Here is a 12,118-nt window from a genome sequence, read left to right on the forward strand (position 1 = left end):
TAGGTTTGAAAAAATTCCACATTTTTTCCACCATATTGGGTGCCTCATCTGTCATAACTGACACAACTCTTGACAGCAATGTTTAGGTCAAGGAATGTTTATATTATATAATAACTTTACATATTTCGTTCCCTGATGTACGTATTGGCACAGATTTTAACTTTATCAATCTTTATCAGAATATGTAGCAATATAGACTAACATAGAATTTGATGTGACATAAGTAGTTTCATCGAGAGAAATCAAAAATATTTTCAATGGTCTCTTTTTAATTGATGCTGTATGTTTGTGTTTAGTCTCATAACTGTCTTAATCAACAAGACAATCGCTTAATAGCAGTCCGTAAATTATGCGTGTCACCCAAAATGTCTGGCGTGTCACCTTTGACACGCGTTCTACTTACATACATACATGTATAATCCAACTCATAGAGTTAAGGGCTTCTTTGATCAATAAAAAGCCAGCTGACATTATCAAAGTAAAGCTCAAGAATTAGTTTCTCGTATCTTTCGTGAATCTATAATTTGAACAAAACACGTGGGAAATACAAAGGAATTGAGCCTAAATGACTCATTTATGAGCTTATACATCATTGCTTATTAACCTGAGTAATCGAGTGTAATTCACAATAGTATTGAATAATTTTATTACGTAATAATTATTTTTTAAAGAGCATAATTAAAACTTTGCTAATTTAAGTATTTTGTTTTATATATTTTCTCATTTCTCAAAAAATATATAATTGATTCAAACTTTACGATAAGAAAAAAGAGATGTAATATGTATCAGTGGCGTAGCTAGGGTATGTGGTGCCCGGGGCGATCCTTAAAATTGCCCCCCCCCCCCCGCTATACATTTTTTGCATGGTCATAAAATCAGCATTTCTTAAAATAATTAATTGGTTATTGTTAAGCTCTTGCTATTCGTGTATATATATATAATTTTTAGTGCATTTAGAGTTAAGTACCACACTAGACGATCCCATCGCAAATATGCCGCCCCCAAGCAAGTGCCGCCCGGGGCGGCCCGCCCCCCTCGCCCCACCATAGCTACGCCACTGTATTACATTTAATTAATTTAGTATATTTATATTACTACAGCTGATTATATTGATACAGCTGAACTCAAGTGTAGACTTTTAAATATAAATCAACTAAATTATCTCTGTGATGTAGTATTAATGTGAAAAATAATTGTATAGCCTGTTTCTGTTTAAAAAGTTTCTGAACTTTTAAAACAGCGTGTCAATATATCGATGTGCGTTTTACGACCCCAATATTTTCAATTAGCCCACCATTTACCGCACTATTCCATTTGGTGATTATTTTTTTTCGCTGCCTTGTTTTGTTTTCGAGCTTATCGTGTGTAATTTGATTGATTTCCTGTAGCATATTTTAAATTGCTGAGTAATGACCCAAATTATAAAATAGACTTTTTTTGCTAATGTATTAATGCACTCGTAAAATATGGGATTACTTATCCTTTAATGATTATTATAAGTGAAAATACGGGTTTGTGTCGAACGTGAAGGTGTAACGTTTTACTCTTATTAAAATCAATTACTATTCACCTTTCAGCCATACTTACCCTGCTTTTCTAAGTAATTAAGTATGTACAAGCTGCTCAACTTAGCTTGACTTTATTTTGTATGTCTCAACATATTAAATAAATATACATATTATTATATTTTACGCAAATATCTTATTAAAATTGTAATAATTTTCATATTCATGCACATACTGTTTCTCTATTCAAAAAATAAGGCGAGTCACTGGACTAACACGCGTCATGTTACAACAGTATATTTACAATAAATAAATGTTTAATCTATCATGACATACAAATGTCTTGAGAGTCATTAACTTAATTTTTGTATCTAGTTATGAAATACATTTAAGAAAGGCATCTTTATACATAAATTGCTATATCTGACGGCACTCCGTTACGACAGGTTATATTTTGAATTAGTATTGCTAACCAGTATACGAAAATAAATCGTTAGGTTTATTCTTTTTGTGAACAATCGCTGGACTTATTATGTTATTTACTGATAATCAATATTTTTCTAAAATATTTTTATATATGCAACTTGTATCTTTTTCTTCTTTCTTCAGGATAGTTATGAAACTTGTTTCATTTCTTTTAAACGGTTTTAAAATAAAAAAAGTCATGTGGATCTTGATGGAAAGGTGGTAGGAGATAGGAAAGATTGATACAATTTTTTTAATAAAAAAATGATTTTTATTATGTAAGCCAACACATTGGCTCTGCGAATAAACACGTCGAGTTTGGCTCGCTTGTTGTGAGCATATACAATATGTATACAAACACATGTACATAATATAATAATATATAAAAAAAATCCATAGTAAAAATTAGTAATGGGGGACTAGCAAAATACAAACTAGTTATCGTCAAAGACAAATACATACATACATATTAAAGAAAACAAACATCACAATCGATTAACATAAAAATATATGAATAATATATAAAATTATTATTTTTCATATATAATAATAATAATAATAATAATAATATAGCCAACGGTATAATAATTATACGATATAAAGCGACTGCATTAAAAATGTTCCATTATAATAATAAATATTGCAAACGTTAAATAATTAGGCCATAAATATATATTTAGATTATATAATCGTAAACGTACTAAATGCGAAACGATTAAACTACAAACGTTAAATTGATAAAAATATATTCGGTTTTTACACACGCTGTATGTCAATTTGAGAAAATTGCTAAATTATTATAATTATGTTATATATATATATATATTATTAAATATAATCACAACTGGTTATCGTTATATGTAGTTAATACTGAATATACACTAGCTTTTTTAATGTAAAATTGAATACAATATATTTAATTATTATCATAGATAGAAATGGTGGGGTCGAATTAATCTAACTATTGAATTAAAAAAAGTACAAAATGTCATTTGTGATTTATGAAAAAATACACATTATTATAAAAATATTAATTTGACACTACTGAAAAAATAATTTGCACAAGACACGAATGGGAAGGGTTAATTAAAATTTTGACTACGCATTGAGCATTAATATTCGTTTAGAATAAAAAAATACTTACCAAAATAAATAAAATCATAAATATTATTATTATATGATCAATAAATTATTAAAGTATAATTTTTCAGAATTGAAAAATATTATATACAATTGTATGTACAATTTAGCGAGAGAGGATTTGACACGAGCGAAGCAAAGTGGATTACTAAGAGATGATATAATAAATCTGGTCATGGTCTATGCTAAGTTTATCAAAGATGTCGATTCGAATACCTTAAAAATACGTATAAGATGAAATTAACTACCAGTACATGTTGCGATTTAAAAATGTGTTAAAATACTTTATAAAGGCTAGATATTAAAAGTACATGCAGTCTGTCGTTAAATACTGAATAATATTGTTACCGGTAATACTGAAAATAGATATCCAGTACATTACGTCATATTATATAATAAGAACGATTATGCTTAATGTTGAGATTTTTAAGCAATTTACGGCTATGATATACTGTTTTTAGTATTTAAAACCTATAGCATTATCAGATCTTAAAATATACAAATAAACACGTTCATAATCGAATCAAATTATGAATAAGACGAAAACGCTTGCTTCGGCCAAGCGATCTTCGCATCAGATCTCTTGTAAGCGAACATACAATTCGAGTATTTACTATCGCTCACTACATCTTGGAGGCAGTCCGGCTCGTTTATCATGATTTCTGTAATAAAAAAATATTGTCTTTGTAAAATTGTAAGCATAATAATGATGATGATGAGTAAACATGTGTGTGGAAATAACAATATGTAGCATAATTCAAAGGTGTTAAAGAACGGCGAGCTGTTCCTATCACCATGCACAATATGAATAACTACCTCGTGATGTGAATCAAGAAGAGAAGATATTCTGAGAATATTTTGCAAATGATTTTCTTTTTCTTAGTTATAAAAAATCTTTTCTAGATGGCATTTTTTAGTATTCACTGGGAACGTTCGTTACTGAGAATTCCCACTGCGACGGCGCCAACACGATTTTATTGCTTTTGACGTGAATTTTTGACTTCTGAGAAGTGATATTGATCAAAATTCGGTTTGAATTCACTTTGACCAATACTCTTATATCATAAGTGCGTAGTAATAAGCTTGGTAGTTATCATATTTTTAAAACATAGTGTAATATCGAAATGCAGACTAACTATGGAGCAAAATGAAAGATGCGACTTCTGTCTGTACTTCTTTTTCCCTGAGAGATGAGTTGGCTTAGTTTGTATTTTGGACTATAACTATAATTAGCTCTTAGTTAGGTTTGGGTTTGGACAGCAAATGTACTTCTCGCAACTGTCATCCATATAATTTCACTAGCATCTATCAGTTGAATTATATATTCGCTAGTAAAAATATACATATATGTATATATTGGTGAAAATGTATCTAAACTTCAATACTGAAAAATACATATTCACTAAAACATTTATACATTGCGTGTAAATAAACAATGATAAGTATGTGAATGAATATATATTATTACATATAGGAAATTTTAAATCATATAATTTGACTAGCATCTGCAAATAAATTATATTTTCACTGGTAAAAATGTATTTCGATATGATTTCGCTGAAATGACATGTTTAAAAAAATATTTTCAGGATAGATTCATGATTGTTTTTTTAGATTTGAACCTGAGAATTACTGGTTTAGAATCGCGGACGTCATTTCAGCTTTTTACAGGGGGGGGGAGCAAAAGTTCGCCAGTCAGTGGTCGTGTTTTTAATATTTAGATTTCATTATATGACATGCATTTTAATGGCCAAATTCAAGGGGGGGTGGCAAATGCAGATGAGTTTCATGTCCCATATGATGAAATGGATTTTTACTTCTTTAGTTTATGCAGCCCTTAATCTATAAAGTACATAGTGTCATATCATAAGTATATATAAATTTAAAAGCAGAATTAAAGCTTTAAGGCCCTTATGTCTTAATCTAAAAAACATAATTAGCAGTTTAACAGAATTAATCAATGATCCTACTCAAGATATAAAAACAAAAAATATGGCTCATTCATTAGAGCAAAAAAGGTTATGTATAAGCTGTATCTGGGATTAACAATATAATAAGTGCAATTGTATATATACCTTCACCATCATGTAAAGCATATAGAGCGTAATCTTGTGGATTAGTAATCCTCGCTCGGTGCGCCAGAGCTCTACACAAGTCTCGAGCCCTCGTGCCAGCTCGCCATGGCAAAGCGACACGCCTTAAAGCTCCCGTAAACTCGTCAGGTACTAAAACGCGTGCTACGCCACATCCCACAGCCGTACCGGATCCGCAATCGAGCGTAGAGCCCAAAGATCCAGTTCTCCACTGTAATTTGTAATATATAAATTATTAAGATTCATATCAAGATATAAATTTATAATAATCAAACTCACGTCGAACGGTTTGTTCTTTTCTGAGCTAGATATCTTTTTCAAGACTGCTACGGCTCCAAACAGGGTGGTCAGATAATAACCGCCTTCGCCGGCCAATATCGGCGGCGGTAATAGACCAGCCATAACTTCAGCTTCGAGTTCAGCGCCGGCTACGGAGCAACGGGCTAAAGCCAGAACTAATACAGGCAAGAAGTCATCAGCTCCGATTGGAGCACCGCTGTTTATGATAATTCCTGACTTCATCTGCAAAAATATATGATAATATTATTTTACAGAATCGTTAATTTATTTTACTTTACAATGTTTAGAATATATAAGTTCTTTCAATCGTTGCATGGTTTCAAGATCATATACTATTTTAATATGCACGGTAGCCTTTTGAAAAAATACATTGATTGTACAGATAAAAGGAAAGGAAACATTAAAAACAAAGCTATGCATCAGAACAGTAAATTTAAAATGAAACAATCAGTAATATTATTAAGATGATCGTTCCAAGTCTATTGAAAAAGTAATTTTTTTTGTAAGTATCTCAAAAGATACTTCTTTGGTAATTGCTTTTTTTAGCTTAGGTAGTTTTACTTCTCAGTACATAATATTTGCAATTTTATCAAAACTATATGTTGTAGATATCAATCAGCGTAGTATTATGGCACTATCTCTCGCATTCGATGTAAATAGTTTGCAATCAATAACCATGTTATACATGCATAGATTGGATAAATATTTGAATAATCATTGCTACGTACAGAGTTAAATATTAACGATATAGCTGCCAGCAAATGTTCCAATTTGTGCAGCGGAGAGTCCGCTTCTTGCATCTTGACGAACGCTTGAGATATATCAACTAGTTCTGAATTGGAAGGCACACGAACGTTTGGCTGAAAATAAATATATAATAGAATAATAATACAAAAATATATACTACTCGACAAATATTGTTTTCAGCTTACTCTGATTCCGAGCTGTAGAGGCGACAGGAAGCGAGCCAATCTCATACCAGTGGCCAATTGAGCGACGTCGCCGCTTTTAGCGAACTTATCCGCCAAAAGACCATAAATGTGAGAGCGGAGCGGTGTTATAACGGCACCGTGTAATACTCCTTCCAATATAGAATCCAAATTGAGGAATTCGTTCGCCTTTAACTAAAAAAATAATTGCATATTAAATACAGAACGAGCCACAAGGTGCGGGTATGTAAATATCCTAAGTACTCACTTTAATTCGTTCCTTTTCAACTTCTTTCTCAAACTCGCGTTCTCCGTGTTTTACAAGATAGTTTTTCATGCCGGACATAAACTGACGCATGTTTCTCATTACAATCTAAAAAACATTATGATTAAAAATCAACATTGACACTATAATAGAAAGTATAAATATGTTGATGTAAATGTACATTTTTAGGTAAGAAAATATAGATAAAATATTTGTAACTAACGTGAGGGCAAGTCTCTTTCGAGTCTTTGGTGCATGTAATGAAATTTTCAACGTTTTTGGCAAACGTCGTAGTCTTATCGGCAGCTAGGTGCAACGCATAAGCTCGTACTCCATCCCCCGGAGCTCCGTTGTTGCCGTTTGCACCTCCGTTTCTCCTAGCACCTCTCAAAGCTTGTAATCTAGGCGGAGCTGTAATGAAAAAGTTTATATAAACATTCCTATCTAACACATACATTATATATTTATTTAGTAGATAATGCGTAAATTATGATTTTTTCTATTTTATGCTATGATTAGGTTTGGATATTATTAAATGATCTAAAACCGTTGTACTTTATATATTCGAGACCTAAATTGTTGATTAATTCATTAACGTAGATAGCTTAAAATAAATATATATATAAGGCAATGTTTATAAACAATAGATTCGGTTTTAAAGTGATAAGTGCTATTTACAGACAACGTGTAATCTGGAGATGGAACGAAACTTTAATTTTCTCTAAATAAAAATATGGCTGCAAAATCTGATGAATAAAAAAAATATTTTTTGGGAGCATTTGAAATAAAGAGTTGTTTTTAACACTTTTCATACCAGCTATTTCTTTGATCCATTCAACGAGTTTTCTTCTCGATCCACTAAACATTTTAATCACTCTATCCAACATATTGTATTTTTTTTCCTTGGCTTCAATGCCGACCGGAACACGACACGTCACTTTCTTCTTCTTCCCCGGATAATCTATTCCGTCCGCGAAGCAGCTCGATCTTCTAAATTGTCTGTATTCCACAATATCGAACCTGATGATTATGTCTTCATATTCAGTTAGTCCAAAATATGTATCCGTCGGTACATCTCCGATAGATCTATCGACGAAGATCGTTTCTTCGAAATTTGACTTGTTATTGTATTTGATCCGGTAAGGCAGTTTAGAGAAACTGAACGCCTCGTCTTCGAAGGAGTCTTCTTCCAGTGTTTGCAGTACGGTATTTTCGGGCAGAATCAGACCGCGTACAGTATTCGAAGAGGTGGAAGGCTGAGGAGAGACGCAGGCGACGACGCTGTCTATCACCACCCATTCTCTCCCGTCGATCACCAATTCTCTGCAGGTGAATGAAGAGTTTTCGGGGAGTTTCCCCAGCGCCTCAGGTCGGATGTGCAGGCAGCGTTGCTTGTTGTTGTTTTCCGTTGTGTTCGGTGGGCTCGCGCGTTTTGTCAGGAACAGTTTTTTGAACCACATCATGGAAGATCACCTTGCGGTTCTTTCCCGCAAGGACGAATGATCGGAATCTGTAAGTTCTCATTCACCGAGAGCACCCGGAGAATACGACCGACCCTAGGATTTCAGGGCCGATCTCCAGAAGAAGGCGGGTTCGTATGCACCCGGAGAAGACCGTTCCGCCTCGGGGCCCGACGCAAACTGACGTAGAGCTGGTGGCGGGTTTCGCTTTTAAATGCAACGAAGTAGCTCCTAGAAGAGTGGGATCGAATATATCGTCGTCAATAAGTGCGAGAGAGACGGACGCGTTTCGATAATGCGCTTTCAATGTTTATAATAATTGATAATACAATACACAAAACCGCCAAATTCAGATAGTGTCGTATCAAATAAGTAAGACCGCAATGCTGAACAATTACAGTTATTGTTTAAAAGTTGAACAAGTCAAGAACTGGTTATATCTTATAGCAAAGGAATATTTTCAACACTACGTGAGTTAAAAACACGCGGGGAGTTCCCATTTTTTGAGATCGACAATATATTTCGTAACACTATTCTCGTCTTGAAAAGTGATTCACTATTTTTGTTATAATATTATATCGATACAATCACACAGCCAGTTATAAGTAGTTATTCAATGAAATATTTGTTTATATATTCAATGAAATATTACATACAACAATACGATATTATTATATCATATTAGCTAATATCACGAATACGAATACGTTTCAAGAATAAGAAAAAAAAAATCGAAACTCTCGAATTCTAAAAATGCATTAAAGACTACCTTTGTAAATTCAAAGTAATTCTGATAAAACAGACGAGGTAACATTTATCGCAAAAAAATCTACGTTTACAAGTGCTTTCATGTTATCAATATGAAATTTAGTAGTTTGTTATTAAACATATTTACTTCATCACTAAATTACGATACATCATCAAATCATGACCAGTGCAAGAAACTTTTATATTTCAAATTTTCGACGAATCCAAATCTCTCCATGAAAGATATAAACAATGATTTATATGCTCAAGCTCGATTCATTATTTATGTATATACATATTTTAACATTTCCATAGATATAGAAAAGCTTAAAACCCCCTAACCATTTATCTTACAAAAGCACGGCAGCAAAAAAATGCATATAAAAAATAGCACTTAAACATTCTTGGAACATAATTGAGATAAGTGTTTTTTTTTTAATCCTATTAAGAGATAATATGGTAAATAACCCAATAGTAAAAAAGGAAAGTTTGTACGGCAAATATACATTTTAATTCAATCGATAATTTTAACGTCGCACATCTTTTTAATTGAAGAACTATGACTATATTGTTAATATTTGATTAAATATTATTTAGATAAAATTAAGTACGCAATTATTTTTTACATTCGTCATCAATGTTAAATCTGAAAAGCTCTATTAATTCGACACATGATGTATCGTAGGATTGTATGATGCAACGAAAGCAATATCTTTCGTGTCCATATAATGTTGACACGCTTTTGAAACTATGGTGGTAAATAATATATAAAAATAAAAACCAAACTTTGAACAGATATGATTATGTGTATTAATTTAAACAATTCATAACAAGACAACAATCCCCCCCAAACAAATATTTTTTGTGGCATGTCTTTTGTATTGTCACTGTATTGCAAAGATCCAAATTAGGACTATTATTGGTTAAAGAACATGTACTTGAATTAAATATATAATAAATATTAATTAATGATTATCTTCAGGCCTCAATATGATTCAGTATGAATCAGTGACTAATACCCAAAACACATGGTTAAGCCTTGGCTGTTCTCTTAAAAAAGAGCTTCACAAACGATCTTTAAAAATTTAAGACTATATCGTCTTTGAAACGATTAAAAGTAGCATAAGTAGTATAAAACAAAAATAATGATACACAAAACAGTCACACGGATTTATTATAATGCGTAGTATAGATTGAACTCATTTTAAGTAGACAATATTTGACCATTACGATGAACCAGCGGTATAGTCGATGACTAATATCTGAAGGATCTGGGTTCGACTCCCATATTAATCCTGGTGCTATCTATTTGATATCAGAATTAATGATTATTATATACTGAGACACCAGACCCAGACTGATTTCGGTCCGATGTCTCACTATTTATTTGTAGGTGTTGATTTTGTTTACACTACAATTCAATAAAAATAGTATTATATAGCAGCCATAAGTTTTTTTATTTATTTATTACCCAAATATAGTTTTTATCCAATTTTAAAAATAGCAATCTCATTCTAAACTGAACTTATTAAAAATGTTGTTGCATTCGATAAAAACACAGATATACTATGTTTAAAATGCGTCCAGTCGATTATGACGCACGGTATTAAATAAAAAATAAATAAAAAAATATTATTGCTCTTTAACTTTTTTATAACATAAACGGTTTTATGACTATCCAAAAATATATTTATTATACATTGTGCACAATTAAAATCGATAAATGCTTTTAAAATACAAGAAAATCTAAAATATGTAAAATAAAAAACAAAACCGTTACTTATAGGAAGGAAGTTTAGTGATATATGAATAAAATATGCTTCATAAAATAAATTCTTGCCCTTTTATATATTATATTATAAGATTAGACCATTGGATTATTCGATTAGAGAACATATCATTTTTATATAATGTAATTATTGTTATTATACTATACAGAACAGATACTAGTATTTGATGTAGCAGTTCATTGGAATTTACATGGTTATCATTTTTTTGTTTTTTTATTCTACTAAATATATTTAGGATTTAATTACATATTAACTAATAAGTTGTAGTTAATTTTACTGATATTATTTTAAAGTGTTAAATATTTAAAAAAATCCACTGTGCGAAATAATGTTTTACAAGATAAAATAAAATAATATTTAAGGAAATGAAATTCGTTGGAATTCTTTACTGGACATGATTATTTGATATCATGAAAGAAGTTCTTAACATTTTAAACGCCAGCGACTAATTAGTGAGTCACCTGTTATTTCTCTTCACGCATCAGTATCTCTTTTTGAAAATAAATATAAAATACTTGGTTCACTGATAAATGATGCTAGTACAATAATATATATGAATTAAAAATAATTTGTAAATAATCAAATAATTTGTTTTTAAAAAAATATGTAATAAGTGACTCATTGGTGAGCCACTGGCGTTTAAGTGGTTAAAGATATTGGGAATTTATATTTAATTGAAAAATAAACATTAAATTATTAAAGAAATTGGAGAATGCATTTAAACTGATTAAATTACCAACTGAAGTTCTTAGCAGGGATAACGTAAGCATTATTAATTAGCAATTAGCAAATAAATAAATGGTAATATCTGTAGAGTTCTTAATGCCAATAGAAACTCGAATAAATGTAGAATTAGTAGAACTAACAGACTACCTCTCAAATGGTATTATGCCTTCAAAGAAAGTACTTACGTTTGCAAAAGATTATTTAATAAAGAAAATGAAAAAACTAGTATGGCTGCAGAACAACATTCATTTGAAAATAGTTTAGAGATTTAGACGATATAGAAGATAATACCCAGACCGAACTGTTACTGACAATGAGAGAATAATTTAATCAAATATTAAATAAGCAGACAAATCATGCCGATTTTAGAAGATAATTTTGCATACATTAAAAAGGAATTTGTTTTATTTTCAGATACAAAAAAAGAGAACTAAATATTTAGAAAAATTATTCTTAGCCTTAATGATCATAAAAGCTAAATCGACCAATGCAGAAAGAACATTATCTGTTGTGAATAAATTTTGTACTAAAATCCGTTCGAGATTATCACACGCATCATTGAACGCACTAATCTTTTTAAAATTTCATTAAAAAAAATGTTTTTTATACGTATAATTTTTTTATAGATGCTTTTAAAATCATTATTGCTTCAGTTCTTCGCCCAAGACGATAGATACATAACCATTAGAAATGTAATT

At 31.0% G+C, this 12,118-nt stretch overlaps 1 protein-coding gene across 13 annotated transcripts in view; it reads right to left on the reverse strand.

The window, feature by feature from the left end:
- Positions 1-3,502: 3,502 nt before the first annotated feature.
- spri (Src homology 2 domain-containing protein sprint) overlaps positions 3,503-12,118 on the reverse strand; it is a 280,246-nt gene continuing 271,630 nt past the window's right edge. For all 13 annotated transcript variants that reach the window (XM_088193645.1, XM_088193647.1, XM_088193639.1 and 10 more), the window contains 7 exons: positions 6,921-7,108; positions 6,701-6,805; positions 6,436-6,627; positions 6,232-6,363; positions 5,483-5,725; positions 5,186-5,414; positions 3,503-3,772 (listed from right to left, as the gene is read on the reverse strand). In XM_088193645.1, coding sequence (XP_088049771.1) covers positions 3,639-3,772; positions 5,186-5,414; positions 5,483-5,725; positions 6,232-6,363; positions 6,436-6,627; positions 6,701-6,805; positions 6,921-7,108 — 1,223 coding nt within the window. In that variant the 3' untranslated portion in view covers positions 3,503-3,638. The remainder of the gene's footprint in view (positions 3,773-5,185; positions 5,415-5,482; positions 5,726-6,231; positions 6,364-6,435; positions 6,628-6,700; positions 6,806-6,920; positions 7,109-12,118) is intronic.

Source organism: Plectrocnemia conspersa, unplaced genomic scaffold (genome assembly GCF_051122295.1).
Source record: "Plectrocnemia conspersa isolate PC_06_02 unplaced genomic scaffold, ASM5112229v1 ptg000009l, whole genome shotgun sequence".
In the NCBI taxonomy this organism is placed as follows: Eukaryota; Metazoa; Arthropoda; class Insecta; order Trichoptera; family Polycentropodidae; genus Plectrocnemia; species Plectrocnemia conspersa.